The 19,776-nt window shown below is 36.4% G+C and overlaps 2 protein-coding genes across 2 annotated transcripts; one reads left to right on the top strand and one right to left on the bottom strand.

The window, feature by feature from the left end:
- Nucleotides 1-68: 68 nt before the first annotated feature.
- tecra (trans-2,3-enoyl-CoA reductase a) lies at nt 69-8,519 on the bottom strand. Its single transcript, XM_087810123.1, has 11 exons — nt 8,156-8,519; nt 7,785-7,836; nt 7,664-7,708; nt 7,473-7,576; nt 4,621-4,736; nt 4,342-4,447; nt 2,213-2,285; nt 2,109-2,152; nt 1,985-2,042; nt 1,826-1,914; nt 69-344 (listed from the first exon to the last, which is right to left on the bottom strand). The coding sequence occupies exons 1-11, from the start codon at nt 8,321-8,323 to the stop codon at nt 171-173; spliced, it is 1,029 nt and encodes a 342-aa protein (XP_087666249.1). The 5' UTR covers nt 8,324-8,519; the 3' UTR covers nt 69-170.
- Nucleotides 2,132-17,763, top strand: dnajb1a (DnaJ heat shock protein family (Hsp40) member B1a). The gene is made up of 5 exons (XM_087810122.1): nt 2,132-2,194; nt 3,313-3,371; nt 11,221-11,763; nt 13,811-14,412; nt 16,621-17,763. Exons 3-5 carry the CDS (start codon nt 11,553-11,555, stop codon nt 16,849-16,851), a joined length of 1,044 nt encoding a protein of 347 aa, XP_087666248.1. The 5' UTR covers nt 2,132-2,194; nt 3,313-3,371; nt 11,221-11,552; the 3' UTR covers nt 16,852-17,763.
- Nucleotides 17,764-19,776: the final 2,013 nt, after the last annotated feature.

Below are 19,776 nucleotides of genomic sequence, written 5' to 3'. Positions count from 1 at the left end.
TTTACCTCCCCCTTCAGAATCACAAACAACATTTATTAAGACTTTTTTTTTTTCCAAAAACAGACGAAAGTCGGGCCGTTTACGAACTGGGAGCGAAAAGGTCAGACGGGGGACGCCGGCTCATCAGGAGAGTCCGAGAGGTTGAAGGATGTGGTCGCGGCGAAGAGTGTCTAGAGGACGAAGGGGAGGATGGAGGCGCGGAGGGTGGGGTAGTCCTTGAACTCCTTTAAGTAGCTGCGGTGTTTGCCACGGGCCCACACCGTCATCTGGATGAAGGCCACGATGGTGAAGAAGGCCACGGGAACACACTGGGTCATCACCGTGAAGCCCACCCATGACCCCACCTGTCACACACACACACAGGTGATGATGGAGAAACACCGTTGAATATTTATGTTCTTGATTTAAGGGGCTTTAGGGTTCACATCGACAACTGTTGCCTAGGGACCGTCAACCACGTGACAGAAATTAAAGGAAAAGGATTTCTATGCAAAAACAATAACTATAAATGCAATTTAAAAAAAATCCAATAGCGTAATACAGTGGAACTTAAACCCCGGTCGGGAGACTAGTATCTGTCCCTGAGGCTGTACAGAAAGACAAAATGATATCTATAATTTACGCTTTATTGATTATTACTGTCTGAAAGGTGTTTTTTTTTATTTATTTAAAATATGGCATTTTCTCTAAAGAAACATTAGTTTGTGACATTATATTATCTTACTCGAAAATAAACCTGTAAAATATTGAAAATTATTGAAACAAAAACTTTATCTGATTTATTTGTGAATAAAATGCCGACATGAAACCGGTCCCCGTTGTAAAAAAGGGTTGGGAGACCTGATTTAATATATATTTTATTGAAATATCATTGATTTAAATAATATAACGAATATTTATTTTTTTTAAGTGAAAAATATTTTGGTTAAAGAGAAAAGGTTAAACTAAAAAAAAAAACACACACAGACAAAAAGCTAAATTGTGTTTTTTAAAGGAAATTTCAAGAGTTAAAATTATATAATTTATATATATTAAATAATTGATATGTTACACATTAAAAACAAAAATCAGTTCCTAAGATCAAGGCCATGTATATACAGGTCAAATGCCAGACTTTTCCCAGGTTATTTTAAACCAATAACCTATATTATTTAAAATAAAAATGATATAATAGTAACTAACTTGACTAACAGATAATGAGCAATTGATGCAAATCAATGTATATCATTATGTAACTCTCTCTATCTCAAAAATAAAATAATAGATTAACCTTTAAATATTTTAAAATGTATATACTTAGTTTAGATGTAATTACTTTATATGTAGGTTAAAACTCAGTGGTACATAATTTTGGATAAAGAAATTTAGAGAAGAGTCAGACAACCAATGAGATTCAAGGATGTAAAAAATAAAATACGTGAAGAAGAAAGGTATGACGGAAGATTACTTCATAAAAAAACAAAAAAAATTAACTCTTTATAATGAACTACTACTGATTTCTGAGAAGATACAAATAATAATTTCCCAGTTTACAGAGATATAAACATTCTTTGAGTTTTAAATAGCGAAAAGTTATAATGTAATACCTACTTCCACCGGTAGAAGGCAGGAGAAGAGCATTTACATTTTAAAGCACAATAATGCAATGAATGAAGAAGAAGAAATTGGGCAACAAACGGGTAAATGGATTCATTTAAAGTACAATTAACGTGTTAAATATAACTAAACTAGTAGGGAAAACATATTATGCACAAAATACGGTCGAATAATTTGATATATTTGAATATTTAACACATTTTGAATCTATAGGTTTTTGTCTTCTTACCTCATACGTATAGTTTGGACAAGAAACCAGCCAAAATATCCACGTAAAGGGGTTTTTGGTTGGGAAGGGTATCTTTTTCACCTTTGAACCTATAAACAGTAGGTGGTTAAGACTTTATTTTTACACACAAAGATACACAAAGATTTCTGAGACGCTCACCTTGTGACTTTATGTTCCGCAGAACAACATGGATGGAGAAGTTTCCAACTTGACAGAACTGTGGATGGAAAGAGATGATTGACAGCTACGCTGATGGGAGGATGAAAAAGAAAGAAAGACTCACCAAGAACAGATAAAGGCCTGCGTTGATCTGCTGCTGCCCGTAAACTGTACACAAAAGAAGAGAAATGAAGGATTCTGAGGTCAAAGGTCGGGGTCAGCACTTACTTGGCGTGGTGTAGAGCGGGTGGTTGATGTAGTACGCCATCCACGCCGCCGCGCACCAGTAATAGCCGCAGTTCTAGCAGAGAAAACTATATTTAAAGTCACTTTACCATAAGAGCACAGAGTAAAAACTGAATTGGTAGAAGAACTCTGTTTTCTAAAATAGTTTTCTGGTGTTTACTGAAGATACTTTTAAATATTAGAGACGTTTTACCTAAAAAAAACAGCAACATAATGTGTGACAAATGACTGTAATGATATTGATTTTCATTTTAAATTAGTAACTATTGATTCCTTCAAGATCCAGATGGTACAGTCGTGTTTTTATCTCAATTAATGAAGCTGCTTTATTTTCTATAATTGAAAATGTTTTTTTTAAATCCAATATCTGCAATATTTGGGTGTTTTTTGGGTATGGTTTTCCATAAAGTGTCCATTAGTAGATGGTTAGGCTTCAGCCCTTTTAAATACACAAGGATATTAAGTACAGTAAAAAAAACATTTTTTTTAAAGGTGACAGTTTCAATTAGATAAAATATGTGTTATATATGTTTAAAAAAAAAATGTAATCCAGTTAATAATAATATGTGAAAATAGCACCAAAAGTTATCTTATTTTAAAGGTAAAAACATAAAGTAGACTGAAAAACACAGCCTAATTTTTCAGACTATAGTTTGCAATATTTACTTATGTGTGTTGACAGCAGCTAAGAGGTGTTACACATTCTTTGAACGGTTTGTTGAAAGACAGTATTATGTTATATTAAGGCTTTTTTTGAGAATAGTAGTATATGAAATGTTGTGTATTTTTCATTCTGCCATTAACAGTGCTGGTGAAACAAACACATTTTAACAGAATATGGAATCAGATCAAGGGTCTCAAATGGCCCCAACACTAGACTTTAAACAAGCCTTCAATAGTGAGTTAATCTTAATTAATTTTATATTAAATCAGTTTAAAATGTCCTCCTGTCAATAAGCTAAGATACAATGCTAGTGCATTAAGCTAGCTAGCAGCAGGAGCTAATATGTTAGCTCTGATTATATATTGACACTGGAAAAAAAAGACATGTATTTATTTTCTTTTGCTTATTCTTTCAACAGCTCTATGGGACAGATGACACCCTTCCACAGTTTGAACTTTAATCTCACCCTAAGATAAGGTAAGCTTTTTAACTTTTCCTACTTATTAAAGATAACTGCATGAACACGCAACTGACGAGATTTTTCTTTCTGGCTTTAATCTATTGACAAGCTTTGAATTGCTTTTAAATGTGTAAGAAAACATTTAATGTAATTATAAATAACTTTGAATTTAAAGTTGTGGATTTAGGCTTGTAATGCCTTCTTTCACCAGCAGAGGCCACCGTTACATTTACAATGGTAGCACAGTTAAATAAACAAAGAAATGATTTAAAGTATTTATACTTTATGATTACGTCCAAATAAAAAGAATGTATTAAAAATAATCCAATATAGATTTTACAAAATTCAATGACACATTTGTGTGAAGATATTTTTCATCACACTGATCAAAAATATAGAAAACTACTAATAGCAGGGGGGTGTATTGGCAAGAATATGGCAATACAATACGTATCACGATACAGCGACAACTCTATGATATATTGTGAAACTTAAGGAACAAAGATATATTTGTAGTATTGTAAGTCCCAACTACTTTTTTGTTTTGAAACAAAAATATGTCCAATCATGAGCTTTAAACATTAGTCGATTGTATCCTCTCGTCCTCAGTCCTGACCGGAATTCATTGTCCCTTTAGCAGCGGAGGACGTAATGACTGCTGCCATCTCATAGTAGGAAGTTTAATCACAACACAAAAATGGGCGAAATCCCATCAATATTTTCATGTTAATTGTAAATAAAAAATTGAATTGTTTTACCTTAAACTCATTTTATGGTGATATAAACCACAAGAGAACACGTTTTTTAGATTGATACAGTGCTTTTGAATTAAGTAAGTAAGTAAGTAATAGTTATTAGTAAAGCGCCTTTCTCAGACTCAGGGTCACAAATTAAGATACAGTATTGTGAACAAAACATTTCAAATATATCAGTGTATCAACATTTTCCTTCACCTCTTATTAATCAAAGACTTTTCAACATAAGTACCTTGAATATGTTTCTCAGGGGCATGGTCCCGTGGGATATACGGTGGACAAACAAAGTCTCCAGAATCCTCTTGATGTAGTGGAAGGAGTGACACATGCAGGCCAAGCTGCAGAGACACACACACACACACACACACACAAGTATTCAGTGAGATTAATACAGCGCCCCTGTGCAGCTCATTACACTTGGCTCTGAGTCTGTGTCAACATGGCTTCACAACCCGAGGGGCTGCTGGGGTTCAAAGCCTTGGATTGTGTCGGACATGACGGGAACACTCACTGAACGACCCAGTGCTTGCTGGCGGTGAAGTCATACTTGGGAGCGTAGATGAAGGGCAGACGGAAGTAGAAGAGGAGATAGAGGAGCAGCGGACCCACGCACTCGGCCAGGAACACCTGCAGTGGAAAAATTGTGTAATTGTCAAAGATTATAGATCGCCGTCCAACTGGCTTTTGCTAGAAAACTGGCTGGAGTTTTTTAGGGGGTCCACGTGGGGTTGATGGGGGACGGAGAATGCAAATGGCGGCGGCGAGGGCAAGCAAAGCGGCGCAGAGGGAGGCAAGTGAGAGGTCAGCGGGGATAAACACCTTTGGGGGGAAATGGGGCCCTGAGATTAAATGTCCCTGGACAGAGGACAGAGGGGCAGCAGGGGACACCAGCTACAGCAAATCAACTATATCAGCGTTTCTTTGTTTATAAGTCCTCTCAGAAGTCTCATATTTGATTATAACTTTTATCAATATGTACGTTGTCGTATTCTAGAGTGAAGAATCTCGATTGTTTAATCATTACACGCTTGAACACAAGCATTCAGATGGCGATAAAGAGTCAAATTCTTGGGTTTGAGGTTCCACTGCTGCCAGCTGCTGCCACCAACTTCACACTGTCTGGAATTTTAAAATGTTTTTTTTTTAACAATTTTATGATCAGAATTGAAAGCACAAATCTAAAAGAAGAACTAGGCCAGTTGCAAGTCTTAAGTCGTATAAATTGTAGATGTTATGCCTTTTCTTTAATTTTCTAGCGTCTCTATATAAAACCTGATTAAATACCGAATGTTAGACATTTAAGTTGTCTTGAAATTTTAGATTTCTGTCTGTTATACTCCTTAGCCTTGATACTAAAACATAGACTTTATTTGTGGAATACATGAGAAATAAACTGAGATTACTTTTACTCCTGAGACTAGCCATACATCTTAATAATAATAATAATAATAATATTAATAATTAATAATGTTAATAAGACTCCTTCCAAAACACACAAGGACAAACGGATTTAAAAACAACAGTGAAAAAGACAATAGTAAGATAGGATTTACGTTAAGAGAGGTACAATTTATTTTTTAAGGGAAGTACTACTCATGTAAACTATAAATCAAGAGATCTTGGATGTTACTGATGTATGGGATTCATTTCCCAACAGTTTCTAGTCTTAATTTAACAATTAACAACCTCATACGTGGTTGTGTTGTAAACCTACTAACAATAAATTCTGAAATTTATCCCTTTTTTCACTATATTTTCCAGCCGAAAACTCCAGGAAGAATTAGGCTCAGATAAACTTTTCAACTGCCAGGTTGGATTAAAGAATGATCATCCAGGAGGAGATTGATTATTCAGGGATTAATGTCTCGTCCTAACCAGGAGATAGTGATTCAGGTTCTATTTAGCTTAAGTAAAGAATAAGCTCTTTATTGGATTATCTTCCGGCAACTATGGAGATTCTTCAAATACCTCCGCCATTGACACGGAGGTGTTTAGTCGTACAAATCCGATTATTCAGATTTCTAAACCGCCGTGTAACTCACTGAGGACAAATTAAATACTTAAAGACCGGGGAAGTCTTAAGTATATACTCAATAAAAATACATGATTTTACTACTACTCAGACTCAAAGTTGGTTATTTTTCAAAGGGTGGGTGTTGAGGGGGGTCTGCATATTTGGAAAAGAATAGTCTACATGTCAATTAAGGTTAAGGTCTTTTAACGACAATGACATTTTTCAACGTGTCTTTTTTCAAGCAACTGAAGGCATAGATAGCATTTGCTAGCCAACAGCGTTACCTCGTGAATATCATTTTTCGGGGGGACTGCTATGTCGGCTTGAGACCAAGACATAAACCACTGAGTACAAGATAAAACAAAGACCCCAGAAAAGTATATGCACGACCAAGACGGGGCTCAGAAACGACCACCAGTTCCCCTTTATGAACAGAAACTACCGCGATTTGTTTTCCTTTTTCTTGTGTATTTTTAACTAACTAAAGAATTTATATGATTTTAAATGATGTCAAATTAAACTACTTTAGTATTTATTAAGTACCTTTTAAAGTGTATGAAAAAAATGACTTACTTTCACTAAAACATTCTACTTTTCTATTCTTTGCCCATTTTCACAGAAGTAAAATGTGCCCCTTAGTGGGGGATCGAGGCATTGCAAGAAAAAAACCAAGAGGTATTTTCGTTTGTGTTTTGGTCTTTACAGATCAATATATATTAGCAAATATTTAATTTTACCGTTGCTATTCAAATATAAATTAGAAAAACTGAGTATCCTTTTTGTAAAATGAGATACGTATTTAGTATTTTCACGCATTCACCGTTTTACAACTGTCGCATATTTTTAAGAAAAATTTGACACTGCCGACAAGTGTCGAATGTTTCTTGTCGCGTCGATGTATCTTGTAAAAGCTTATTTTAACTCAGCCACCTAGTGGTTGTTACTGTGTATGTAGACCAGTAGGCTGTTTGTAGATCTACTGTAAGTAGCATTTGTGATTTTACGCCAGAATAATCTTAAAAATATAATTTGTAAGCGGTTAATGTGTGGAATTGCAAAATGGAATTTCAATTCACAAACAGAAGTTTTTCGATAAGTTAGAAATACACATTTATTTGACCAAATTACAAATATTAAATGCGTATTTCTTGGATATCAAAACTGTGCATTTAGTGATTTTAGTAGTTCTGATGCAAATGTAAGCCCATAGAATAGGCCACATTTCCTAAGATTTCTTTTTAAGGTTTTGTATTTCTGGGGGCAAAGAAATACAGCAATACTTTCTCCACGATGTATTTTAACACTCAAAAGGCTGTGATTCATCCTTAGCTAGCACTTCTCGAACTCACAGTCCCCCACGTGAGCTGAGGTCCCAGGTCGCTGAAATAGAAGCTGGCCGTGGTTCCCACTGGAAGTGTTTGCAAGACCTCTTCATCCCGGAGACACTTGGCTTCTAGAAACACAAAGCCTCCCGTCAGCTGGTCCGACAACTTGACAACAAGAGAATATGACCATTAAAACATTTCGCTGGCCGACGTACTCGGGTCCAGGCGGAGCGACTGTCTGGCCGGATACCTATTTGGATCTGTCGGGGAAAAAAAAACCGCACAATCAGCAAAGAAAGAAAAGAAACAAAAGAGTAGCACTCGACGAAAACTCACATGATTTATGAAATAAAGATTTAATATCCAAAATGGTTGACGTCGGCTCCACCTGGAATCAAAACAGAGGAGATAACCTTCGATTGGTTCGCTCTTCCCCGACGTTGGTTACGTGGAAACGAGCTCAGAGCCATCAATCATGCGTGTCCTCTGGCCTGTTGGCCCGTTGCAACACCAGCACATACTGTAAATGGAACACCGGATTCCTGAGAGATGAGGAGGGAATTCTCACCTCTTGACCGCTTGCTCAACGGCAACGATTAACGGTGCTGTCGACCCAATTGAAGTTAATGGTTTTTTTTCCCCGAATCGTACCGTAAGCGACGACAAGTAGTAAAAAAAAAATGTACCGAGAAAAAAATGTCACTCACTTTGTCCAGAAGCAGAAGTTTCTCCCTGGACTTCAGGTCCACGATCTCCACCTCAAAGTAAACAATCCTTTTTGCCTTTTTGGGAGGTTTTGGTCTGGGCCGGGAGGACGACTTCTTCTCGGGTTCGTTGCCGTTCACATTCTTGGCCTCGAGCGCGAGTACATCCATGTCACAGGAGAGAGATCCCGGTCCTCAAGTCTCCGGCTGAGTTACGGTGTCCTCGTCGCCCACGTCGCCCGCAGAAATGTCACTCCCGCCGCGCAAGTGTGTCTTCTTGGGAGTTTTTTTTTTCCCTCCACCCTCAGAATAGCCTTTCACCCCCAGAAGAAGAGTGGGAGGAATATGAGCGACCATAAATAGTTTTCCCCAATCGGAGAGGGAGGTTCGGAAGCCGGGGAGGAAAAAAAAAAAGTGTGCAGGAAGAACCGGCGTTTTAGGATTTTGGAGCTGAAAGTCAGAGAATCCGGCTCTTTATGATCCCTCCTCCGTGGAGCTCTGAAGACGAAACCGGAGACCCCCCAAGACATAATCCACTGCGCGCCATTTGCAAGGCTAAATATAAGTTGCCTGGTTTGCTCTGCACCCGCTGGCTTGGTAACCTTGGGACGCCATTCTGGCCCCCCCTGAGTCTCTCATTAGACCCGAAGACACATCTCCTCACTGCCCTCCACATCCACATTCAAAACCTGATCCGCATGCCGACACGTATACCCCCCCCTCCTCCCGCCCCCCTTCCCACCTGTGTGCTTGCCCCCGGTCTTTTCTATATCCTGACCTGCAGAACAAAAGACTTGTTTATTTCGGTCGCTCGCCCCTGGCATGAGTTTTATGAATGACCAACATGTTTACGAAAATACTTCAAGGAGATTGGAGGGGTGCGGCGGCAGAAGTGCGGAAAGAAAAAACGCTGACTGGGTGAAGATTCGAAAAGGATCCACTCATCAGAGGGCATAGCCAAGAACATATCTATATTCTGTCCCCTATTTATAGGCGGCAGCAACAGGTCATGTAAGAAGGACCAGTACAGGACTCTTACAGGATTTATTCATCATATTCCAGGTCTTTTGAATTTTAACATTAACATTTCAGTACGAGCACTTTAAAAAAGAGAACATTCACATAGTAACATGACCTGCAAAAATCGAATTATCACCTGCATTGCTTTTAAATACCCAGCTAGCAAGTGTAGTTTTCAGTTTAAAAACGTTTTTATTTTATATTTAATTAACCAAAGATGTAATAGTTTCCCCATCTATTAACCATATTATGGTAACGTTTAATTTAACACACCCTCACTAACTACTAATAAGAGAAAATAAAACATGTCAAACTATGTGAAACCTGCTTGAGACCTTGGCTCTTAGAATGTTAAAAATAATTTTATATTACTTTTTAACCCACGCTGCAGGCAGGAAAGATACTGCTGCTCTTTTGACCCCCTGCTGTCAGGATATTTAATTTAAAAGATATAACGTATTAATTAGTGTTTATAACTCACCCCCTATGTATTTAATTCTATTGTTGAGATATTTATACATTTTTTAAATGTATAGGTTTATTCGTTTTTTTAATTAAATCCTCATAATCATTTATTAATTTATATAATTGTTTTCTTTCTTTAATGTTGTATTGTTTTTTGTTTTGATGTTAAAATATATGTACTGTTTCTTTATTCTAATGTTTATGCATGTTTAACCTTTATTGTGAACTGCTGTGACAACTCAAATCTCCCCAATGTGGAAAAAATGGAGGTGTATCATATATCAGATCAAATCTCAGTTTAATTAGTGATTGATTATTAATTATTCATTCAAAGCTCTTCCTGCAACAACAACCAGTTGAAATTGAGACTTTGAATACTCATCTACATAGGTCATGATTCCAACCTGCATTTTAAGGTTTTGAGCATTTTAATGCATAGTTAAAAACGTTCTTCCTTTAGAAAAAATAACAGTGTAGAAAAGCCAACAAACTCTCTATAAACAACATAGATCAAAGAAAACTATACACTGTGCTAATCTACGTGTTATATTCACAAAAAACAAGACAAAATGTTTTTATAAAAGAAACAAAAACACCAGTACTAGAAAAAGTCAAGACCTCTGCAACCTAAGTTTGTGTTTGTTAATTATACTAATCTAATGTATTTAAAAGTCATTTTTCCAAAAAGTTAAAGAAAGAGCTTCACAATTTCAAAAATAATGCTGTTTTTTCCCCAAAATTTCAGTTCAGTTCCACCTCTCAACTCATAACCAATATTAAACTGTATGAAAAACATTTTTTAGCATTATATTTATTTTCTCTTCAAACACAATGTGCATGTATCAATCCTAAACCATTTTTATTTTATTTAAAAACATGAGAATGAGAAAAAGGTGATCATAACATACGGCTACGGTTATAATGATAAAGCACACGTTTTTATTTGTTCAGGCTTTTCCTTGATTTTCTGGAACTTCTGTTGTGTTATCAGTTTTATCTTGACCTTTAAAGCATATACTTTATTGAATATTGTTTTGATTGTTTAAGCGCTTTGTGACCCTGGTCTGGAAAAGCGCTATACAAATAAAAATAACTTACTTGCTTTCTTACTTACTTAAACTGTATAAAAAACATTTTTTAGCGTTTTATTTATTTTCGCTTCAATTGTGCATGTATCAATCATAAACCATTTTTATTCTATTTAAAAACATGAGAATGAGAAAAAGGTGATCATAACATCTGGCTTCGCTTATAATGATTAAGCAATTTTTTTTTTATCAGTTGTGGTTTTAAAAGTAGATTTTTTTTAAGTAAAAAATGTAAATGTAGTTATTAATCTTAATATTCGTATCAAGATAGTTAATCTTAAAAGCCGTGCATGTAAAATAATTATATGTTTAAAAATTAGAGCGTCGAATCTTGGCTGAAACCCTGCGCATGCGTATTTGAACCAAAATAAGCGCTCGCGTAAAACGAAATTATATATATACTTTAAAATAAATATTATTAAGTTTGTATCAACTAAAATGCCATTACATGTGATAGAATAGAAAAATGAAATAAAAAATAAATTATCTCTGCAGGTTATCGACCAGCGAACCCGGAAGTGGTGCGACCGTATTATCTTGAGTGATGACACGGCTCCGGCGGTTCTTCCAGCTTGTTCGAGAAGTTTCCTCCTTCATTTAAGGGCCGGTTGTGACACACAGGACGCTCCACTCCTGCGCCTCCTCGCTGCCATGACACTCCGTCTCTCCTTATAACGCGTTATTCCGAATTAAATCCACCGGAGAGGCGGCGAGCGAGAAGCTAACCTTGGCCGTTAGCTGACGGTGTTTACCTGCAGCGAGAGAGAAAGAGCGTCGCAGCATGTTTTTCTAGCGAGTACTCGAGAGAAGTACTAGTATTTGTTGTGATGGGGAAGGACTACTACAAGGTGCTGGGGATCGCCAAGGGTGCCACGGAGGAGGAGATCAAGAAGGCGTACCGAAAGCAGGCCCTGCGCTACCACCCGGACAAGAACAAGTCTCCGGGAGCCGAGGATAGATTCAAGGAGGTCGCGGAGGCTTACGACGTGCTGAGCGACGCGAAGAAGAAGGACATCTACGACCGCTTCGGAGAAGAAGGTATTTACTCGTTCATCCTTTTAGCTCGTTCGCGAACTTGCTAGAAACCTCTGGATACTCGCGTGGCGTTTTTCTGCACAGTCCAGCTCTTCTTCTCGCCAAACCAGAAGAAAAAAAAAGATGCATCGGTGTTTGTTTTATAATGTTATTTATTATTTTATTTTTGATGATACTCTATGAAGCTTTGGATGATTCAATACTTGTCCAGATGGTTCTTTTTATTCCATGAATACTGTCTGTGTTTTAGCAGAAACGGCTGTTAAAACTATCCAATGAACTGGATTGATCTGCTATTGTTTAACAAAAACAATATTGAATATCTGTAGATCAACATTGGCACATACATTTTTAAGGGGCCACATTAAATAAACCAGGGGTCACCAACCCTTTTTTTAAAACATTTCTGAAAATACTATATATATATTAATAGAATAGAATAGAATAGAAAATGTTTATTCATCCCAAGAGGGGAAACACACTTTTACAACAGCTCAGTTGAAAAGAATAAAGTGCAAGTTGATGGTCAATTATATTCATGTAATACACTAATCACATTTTAAAAAATCTTCAATAATAATAATTATACATTTCATTTAAAATTGCCCTGAAAACGATAAAATGGCACAATACAATAAAATTAAATAAAAAAATCACGAAAGATTATAATAGGCGTCCTTGGATGTCATGAAAAGCGCCATCAAATTTTTTAATAATTTATTATTATTATTTAATGTACTTTAAAGGTGAGTAAATATTTATTAGAAACGTTTCAACTTGTCAAAGTTTTTTTTAAGGACCTTATTTTCTTTTTTTTATTTATTTAATTTAACTTTTTAAATGTTTGGTTTGAGTATTTTATTGCCGGGGTTTAAATATATATTTTTTATAACATTGATTGTATTTTGTTTGGTTTATTCATTATTTTTTTCATTTCAAGTTATTTTATGTTGCCACCCCAAACAAAAAAAATCCAGTGTTTTTTACTTCACCGGCAATTAAAGTTTTTCTGATTCTGATACTACAAAAAACTAAATAAAAAGATAAAAACAAGGTCCTTGAAACTATAACGTTGACTAGTTATATTTAGAAAAAATAAACAAGTCACAAATAGTGGATTGAATTAAAATTAAATCCTTTTGAGGGACCAATATAGTTTAACAATGTAATTTGAGGGTCAAACAATATTTGCTTCTTCCAAACACTCACTGTAACAGGAAGTATTTGTCTGATGATGTTGTCTTTAAATTTTCTGAGGCTCAATCTTTTTAAAAAAAAAAATGCTCTTCTTCATTGTCCTACACTTAACAAATAAGTTACCTTCAATATTGGAGTTACTTTTGTTGACGTTGGTAATCTCTGTTCCTGATCTTAAACACATCTTTACAGATGATGAAATCAACATTAACTTTACTTTTTTAATTTTCTATGGTCAACATTTTAAAGTAATTTGACATTCATAAGCAGGTGTGTGTACAGGCAAGAATCTGGCCATAGGATGCGTATCACGATACCAGGGGTAGTGATAAGATGTGTTATGATACTTTAGTAATAAGGATATTTGTAGTATTGTCCAAGTAATTGACTCTGCTGTTGAGAATTGACAGACTCTTTGCAAAGTCGCAACTTATTTTTATTTTTAATTTTTAAACAAAATAAGCCCCAAATCGGCATAAAAGCAATTGGAGTTGAACGTATCAGCTTGTCCTCAGTCATCACTGGGGGTAGTTGAAACAATAAAAGAGTAAATAGTTTATATTTGTACATTAGTTTTTAATTAAACGTCATCTTTTTACATTATATACACACTTTATTGAAATATATAAACCAAAAAATCTGATTTAATTGCGAAAAATATGTATACAGTGCTGTTGAATGTCCAATATGTGTTGTGGAAAAAAGAAAACATTGTGATATTTAATTTTATCAATATTTTCTCAAACTGTTATTTAAGTCTAAAGCTCAATTAAAGGTGAGCATTGTGTAAACAATGCAACAATCTTACATTTTTACTTCAACATTAACTTGATTTTGCTTCATTTCTTTTTAGGACTGAAGGGCTCGGCCGGTGGCGGAGGAGGCGGCGGACACACCGGTCAAAGTTACAACTACACCTTCCAAGGAGACCCTCATGCCATCTTCGCCGAGTTCTTCGGGGGCCGCAGCCCCTTCGACCACTTCTTCTCCGCCCAGAACGGCGACGACAACATGGACATGAGCGACCCCTTCGGCGCCTTCGGCATGGGCCCGATGGGCGGGATGGGCGGCGCCGGCGGCGGGTTCCCGCGGACTTTCAAAGCGCACTCGGAGGGTCACCACCGGCCGCGCGGCAAACAGAAGGACCCGCCGGTGGTCCACGAGCTGAAGGTGAGCCTGGAGGAGGTGTTCGCCGGCTGCACCAAGAAGATGAAGATCTCCAGGAAGAGGCTGAACCCGGACGGCTGCACCATGCGCAGCGAGGACAAGATCCTGTCCGTGGACATCAAGCGAGGCTGGAAGGAAGGGACCAAGATCACCTTCCCCAGGGAGGGCGACGAGACGCCGAGCAACATTCCTGCCGACGTGGTGTTCGTGGTGCGAGACAAGCCTCACCCCGTGTTCAGAAGGGAAGGTTCCGACATCATCTACCCGGCGAAGATCTCGCTCAGAGACGTAAGTGACCTTTAGCACCCTTATCTCGTGACCTTTAGTCTTCTACGAGAATGACAAGAATTCCTTTAAATGTCCTTTTTTTGTCTGCCTACTCTTTAACATCACATTATGTCTAAGTTTAAATGATAAGAATTGAAGGGTTTAAGACCTTTTATTCGGCTTTCATTAATAATCGGAGACTCCTGTGTTTGTCTCGGTGTTATCTTGACCTTTTATGTATTTATTTTATTGAGTATTGTTTTGATTGTTTAAGCGCTTTGTGACCCTGGTCTGGAAAAGCGCTATATAAATACTACTTACTTCTTTAGTCATATTCATTATAACACATGCGACTCAGGTCCCACAACATCTAGCATCAGCGCGAGTCGTGACCAACTTTCTTGTTAGAGGTGCTTTCAGTTCAAATATGCAAAGTAAGCGAGTTTATTTCAGGTCGGCTTTGCATGAAAGTGTATCAGTGTCGTACAGAATAATGAATGTTTGAACTATATATATATATATATATATATATATATATAAAGCATTTAATTCTTTTTTTTTTGAGTAATTAAATACACAAATGCATATTTAATGTTTAAAAATGTTCATTGATTTGTAAATATTTGACCAAAACATAATGACCACTAAACTATCAACAGTGCAGCTGTACACGATAAGAGATCAGAAAGATACTTTCTACTTTATTACTACTACTACTACTACTACTACTACTACTACTACTACTACTATTTTCTTCATCTCCAAGGGACCTTTTTATAAGAAGTAATGCACTTCACAGAGTTGGAAAAAAAATAAAAAATGTGTTAAATAAGAAGTCTAGTACTACCAAAATATAAAATATAGTTTAAGTTGTGTAGTATAGTAAATATTTCAGATTTTAAGTATGTACAAACTGTACAAAATGCCAAACCCACCAAAAACTAAAATATAATAAACTATATAATGTCTAAATAGTTACATTAAATATTACTGTACACAGGAAACTATATATATATATATATATATATATATATATATATATATATATATATATACATACATACATATACACACACTTGATTTTGGTATTCTGTATATTGTAAGGTTTAATTTTATATATTACAATTTAACTATTTTAAAATATAATATTTTACCATATAATTTGATATTCTAGTTCCAATAATTAAAAAGAAAATTATTCAATATTTCTTAATTTGTAACCTTCTAAATTCATTATAAAAGTACTGGTTTAATAGTCACACCCTGATTGGCTAAAAGTTCAATCAAGTAGTTCGGTACTTTATGGGTATTATATAAATGTCAAACTGTGTAAAAAAAAAAAAAGAAAAAAAAGAAAAGTAAATGATCTTTTAAAGTTGTTGTTTCATAATTCAAACTTTCACTGAACTAATTATTTAACTAATTTTTTTTCTAAATTATTTAATGCTTAGCATGTTTTCTACATAGAGTTGAGACCTCTGTTCTCTGTGATCGACTACGTCTGCCTTGCTACTTGCAATTTACGTTTGTGTTGTGTTGTCGTGCCTCGAGCCGACATCTGTGCGGTTCGACGAGTCGGGACAGAAGAATAATGGGTCGACGAGTCGGGTCAGAAGCATAATGGCCCGACTCAACAACCTACAGAACCTGCTAATCCTTCCGAGTCGTTTGAACGCGACGTTTACACGAAACATGTTAATTTTAACTACGTTTGTTGAGCTATTAAAGCCGTCGCATTTAAATAAAAACGGTTCAGGCATAAATTAAACCGCAGCGTTAAGTTAATGGCTTCCTCGTATCTTTTATAATGATGTCATTAAATCCATTTACAGCTAGTTTATCTCGATAATAAACGTGAATATCTCTTAATCTCGACGAGCACTCACACCTTTTACACTGTGCAGTCAATAAAATAAAGCTTATAGTTTAAATTAGACGATGTTTTTGAAAGTATTAATGGATTAACACAAACTTGAGTGAATGTATAAGCTGAATAAAAGCGTAAACAGGAAGTAAATAATGAATATTCAAGATTGTTTACCTTTACATTCGTTATTAAATACTTCCTGTATCTCTAATCGCAAACGACGGCGCCCGAGGGGGTCGCGATCGAAGCGGCCCCTATTATTGAACGCCGCCGGTTGCGTAAGCCGTGTGTCATCATCATCATCATCATGTGTTTGTTCGCTGACCCCCGGGGTCAACCCCCCCCCCCCCCTCTCTGTCCAGGCGCTGTGCGGCTGCACCGTCAGCGCGCCCACGCTGGACGGACGCACCATCACCGTGACCGCCAAGGACGTGGTCCGGCCCGGGACCAAGAAGCGCATCTGCGGCGAGGGGCTCCCCCTGTCCAAGTGCCCGGAGAAGAGGGGCGACATGATCCTGGACTTCTGCGTCAAGTTCCCGGACAAACTGGGCCAGAACACGAGGGACGCCCTCAGACAGATCCTCCCGCCGTGATGACTTGTGTTTTTATTTTCCAAAGTGAGATTCATCCCGATCGATGATGGTGGCTGATCCGTTTCTACTTTTTCTAACCGGGCTTTTCTTCTTCTTCTTCTTCTTCTTCCTCCCCGATATCTGACACCTACCAGAGAAAAAACCTCAGGTACTGGAGTGTAGCTTCACTACACCTCTGTGACTGGACAGACGAATATATGCAGATACTTTACAGTATCCATAAGACTTCTTCACACTTCTTCATCCGACGCTTCCATTCGACTGCTGCTGAGATGCTTCCACGAATCAGTGACTTTTTTTTTTTTTTTCTTTGTGAAATATTTGTGCCAAAAGTGTTCGTGAATATGTGTGTTGAGAGCATGTGTGTCATGTGACTACAGGACTATTTATTTAACCAATAGTATATATATATATAAATATAAGTAAGTTAAATATGATTTTTTTTTTAACATCACAGATCGCTGCAATGCTAATTTTTTCCTCGCTCTTTACGCCTCACATTGTTTACAGATGAAGCAAAAACACGCTTGTTTTTCACTGTGAAACTGAAAGTTTTTCCCTTTATTTCACCAGTGACTGCGTCGCTCGACCGCAGTCATGAGCTGCTTCTTAATTTGACTCCTGTGGGAGTCGGAAGTTTTATGGTAACACAAACATGTGGTTTACATGAGCGTAGAGATGTGTAATCTCTGTAAGTCTTTTTAAAAAGCTCTCGCTTCTGTTTTAACGACAAATATTTTGTGGTTTAATGTTTTTTCTTGCCTTTTTTTAAAAAAAAAAGTAGAAATTTGCAATGCTGTGATGATGACTTGTATTTACACATTAAAGAAGCTGGTATATTAGATTTTTGTTGTTTTTTTAACTCATGATTCATGTTTGTCTGTCGATTAAATGTTCATATCTTTTTCAACATCCACCGGATCCGTTCTTGCTCGGTGTGTTGAGCGAGGAAGTTTTTGAGCGTTGCTGCCATCTGCTGTCCGACTGCTGTCATTGCCATCAAAGATATTTCAAATACGTTTTTATTTTTTTTATTTAAAAAAAAAGTATTTTATTGTTTCGACAAAGTAGTTCGAGGTCAATGATTTCAGGTGGAAATTATGACATTAATAGTTCTCCGACATGTTTTGAAGTGTATATTTCTGCTTCATCTTTATAGGAACTACAATGACAAAACAAATATAAACATATACAATTACATAAAAAAGAAAAAGATCTTGTAACAATGTTACCTTCATTGATTGGTAAATATTTGACCAAAACATAATGACCACTTAACTATCAACAGTTAAGCTGTTCACAATAAGCAATCAGAGTCATAAATACTTTCTACTTTCTTACTACTACTACAAATGCTCTCTTAACCTCCAATCTTTTTAGTTGCACTTATCCTCGTCACAACGTTGGAAAAAGTAAAAATGTTAAATAAAAAGTCTAAAATGTCTGAGATTACCAAAATATATCGTATAAATGAATAGTGTATTATAGTAAAACAAGAAAATCTTGAAATTTCAAATAAGTAAAGAACGTAAAACAGTAAACAATGCCACCCCAAGAATACCACCCTAAAATATAATATACAATATAATGTATCAAAAAGTTGCATTAAATATGACTGTACACAGGAAACATTCAGCCAGTACGTACAGTGCGGCAAAAAAGTATGTATTCAGTCAGCAATTGTGCAAGTTCTCCCACTTCAAAAGATCATAGATATACCTCAACTATGAGAGACAACATGAGAAAAATAAATCCAGAAAATCTTTGATTTTTAAATAATTTATTTGCAGATTATGGTGGAAAATAAATATTAGTTCACCTACAAACAAGGAATATTTCTGCTTCCACAGACCTGTAGCTTCCTCTTCAATAGACTCATCCGTCCTCATCCCGTTACCTGTATTAATGTCACCTTTTTGACAGTCTCCCAATCCTGAAGAGGATTGGGAGAATGTCATATGGTCAGATGAAACCGAAATATAACTTTTTAGTTGAAAACTCAACTTGTAGTGTTAGGAGGAGAGTTGCATCCAAAGAACACCATACCTACTATGATGCATGGCGGTGGAAATTTCATTTTTTGAGGCTGTTTTTCTGCAAAGGGACCAGGACGTCTGATCCGTGTAAAGGAAAGTATGAATGTATCGTGGGATTTTGAGTGAAAACCTCAGCATCACAATGATCATCAAACACACCGCCCGGGCAACGAAGGAGTGGCTTCGTAAGAAGGTCCTGGACTGGCCAGTCTCCAGATCTCAACCCTATAGAACATCTTTTGGAGGGAGTTGAAAGTCTGTGTTGCCCCGGCGACAGCCCTGAACTATCGCTGCTCTAGAGGAGATCTGCATGGAGGACTGGACCAGAAAATACCAGCAACAGTGAACCTTGAGAAGACTTTCAGAAAACCTCTGTCATTTCCAACAAAGGGTATGTGACGTATTGAGATTAACTTTTGTTATTGACCAAATACTTATTTTCCACCGAAATTGGCAAATTAATTATTTAAAAAATCTATTTGCTGGATTTTTTTTCTTCTTCTAATTTTCTTTTATTATAAGCCTCTTATCTTTTTAAGTCAGAGAACTTGCACATTTGGTGACTGACTAAATACTTTGTTATATTAATATTTTACCTCAGTGTACATTCAATATAGAGGTATAAATATGAACATGTCTTTAAGGTGTTTTTTTTTGTTGTGAGATTGAATTCAACTTCAACGTTGACTCTAAATTGCCCCCCCTTAAAAAACGACGTCTACTTAAATGTGTTATTTATAAACAACTTGTAAGTAAGTCATTTGTATTTATATAGCGCTTTTCCAGACCAGGGTCACAAAGCGCTTAAAAAAAATCAATACTCAATAAAATATATACTTTAAAGATCAAGATAATACTGAGAACAACACAGGAGTTCCAGAAAATCAAG

This window comes from Callionymus lyra, chromosome 15 (assembly GCF_982586985.1).
Source record: "Callionymus lyra chromosome 15, fCalLyr1.hap1.1, whole genome shotgun sequence".
In the NCBI taxonomy this organism is placed as follows: Eukaryota; Metazoa; Chordata; class Actinopteri; order Syngnathiformes; family Callionymidae; genus Callionymus; species Callionymus lyra.
Note: the sequence above shows the minus strand (reverse complement) of the source record. Positions and strands in the feature narration are given on the sequence as shown.

Bases quoted from the DNA above. Each gene is read 5' to 3' on its own strand.
- tecra (XM_087810123.1), bottom strand. From the start codon at position 8,323: ATGGATGTACTCGCGCTCGAGGCCAAGAATGTGAACGGCAACGAACCC. The intron at 7,837-8,155 runs GTGAGTGACATT...TTTTGATTCCAG, and splicing joins AACTTCTGCTTCTGGACAAA to GTGGAGCCGACGTCAACCAT. The intron at 4,448-4,620 runs GTGAGTGTTCCC...GTGTCTCTGCAG, and splicing joins AGCAAGCACTGGGTCGTTCA to CTTGGCCTGCATGTGTCACT.
- dnajb1a (XM_087810122.1), top strand. From the start codon at position 11,553: ATGGGGAAGGACTACTACAAGGTGCTGGGGATCGCCAAGGGTGCCACG. The intron at 11,764-13,810 runs GTATTTACTCGT...ATTTCTTTTTAG, and splicing joins CGACCGCTTCGGAGAAGAAG to GACTGAAGGGCTCGGCCGGT. The intron at 14,413-16,620 runs GTAAGTGACCTT...CTCTCTGTCCAG, and splicing joins CGAAGATCTCGCTCAGAGAC to GCGCTGTGCGGCTGCACCGT.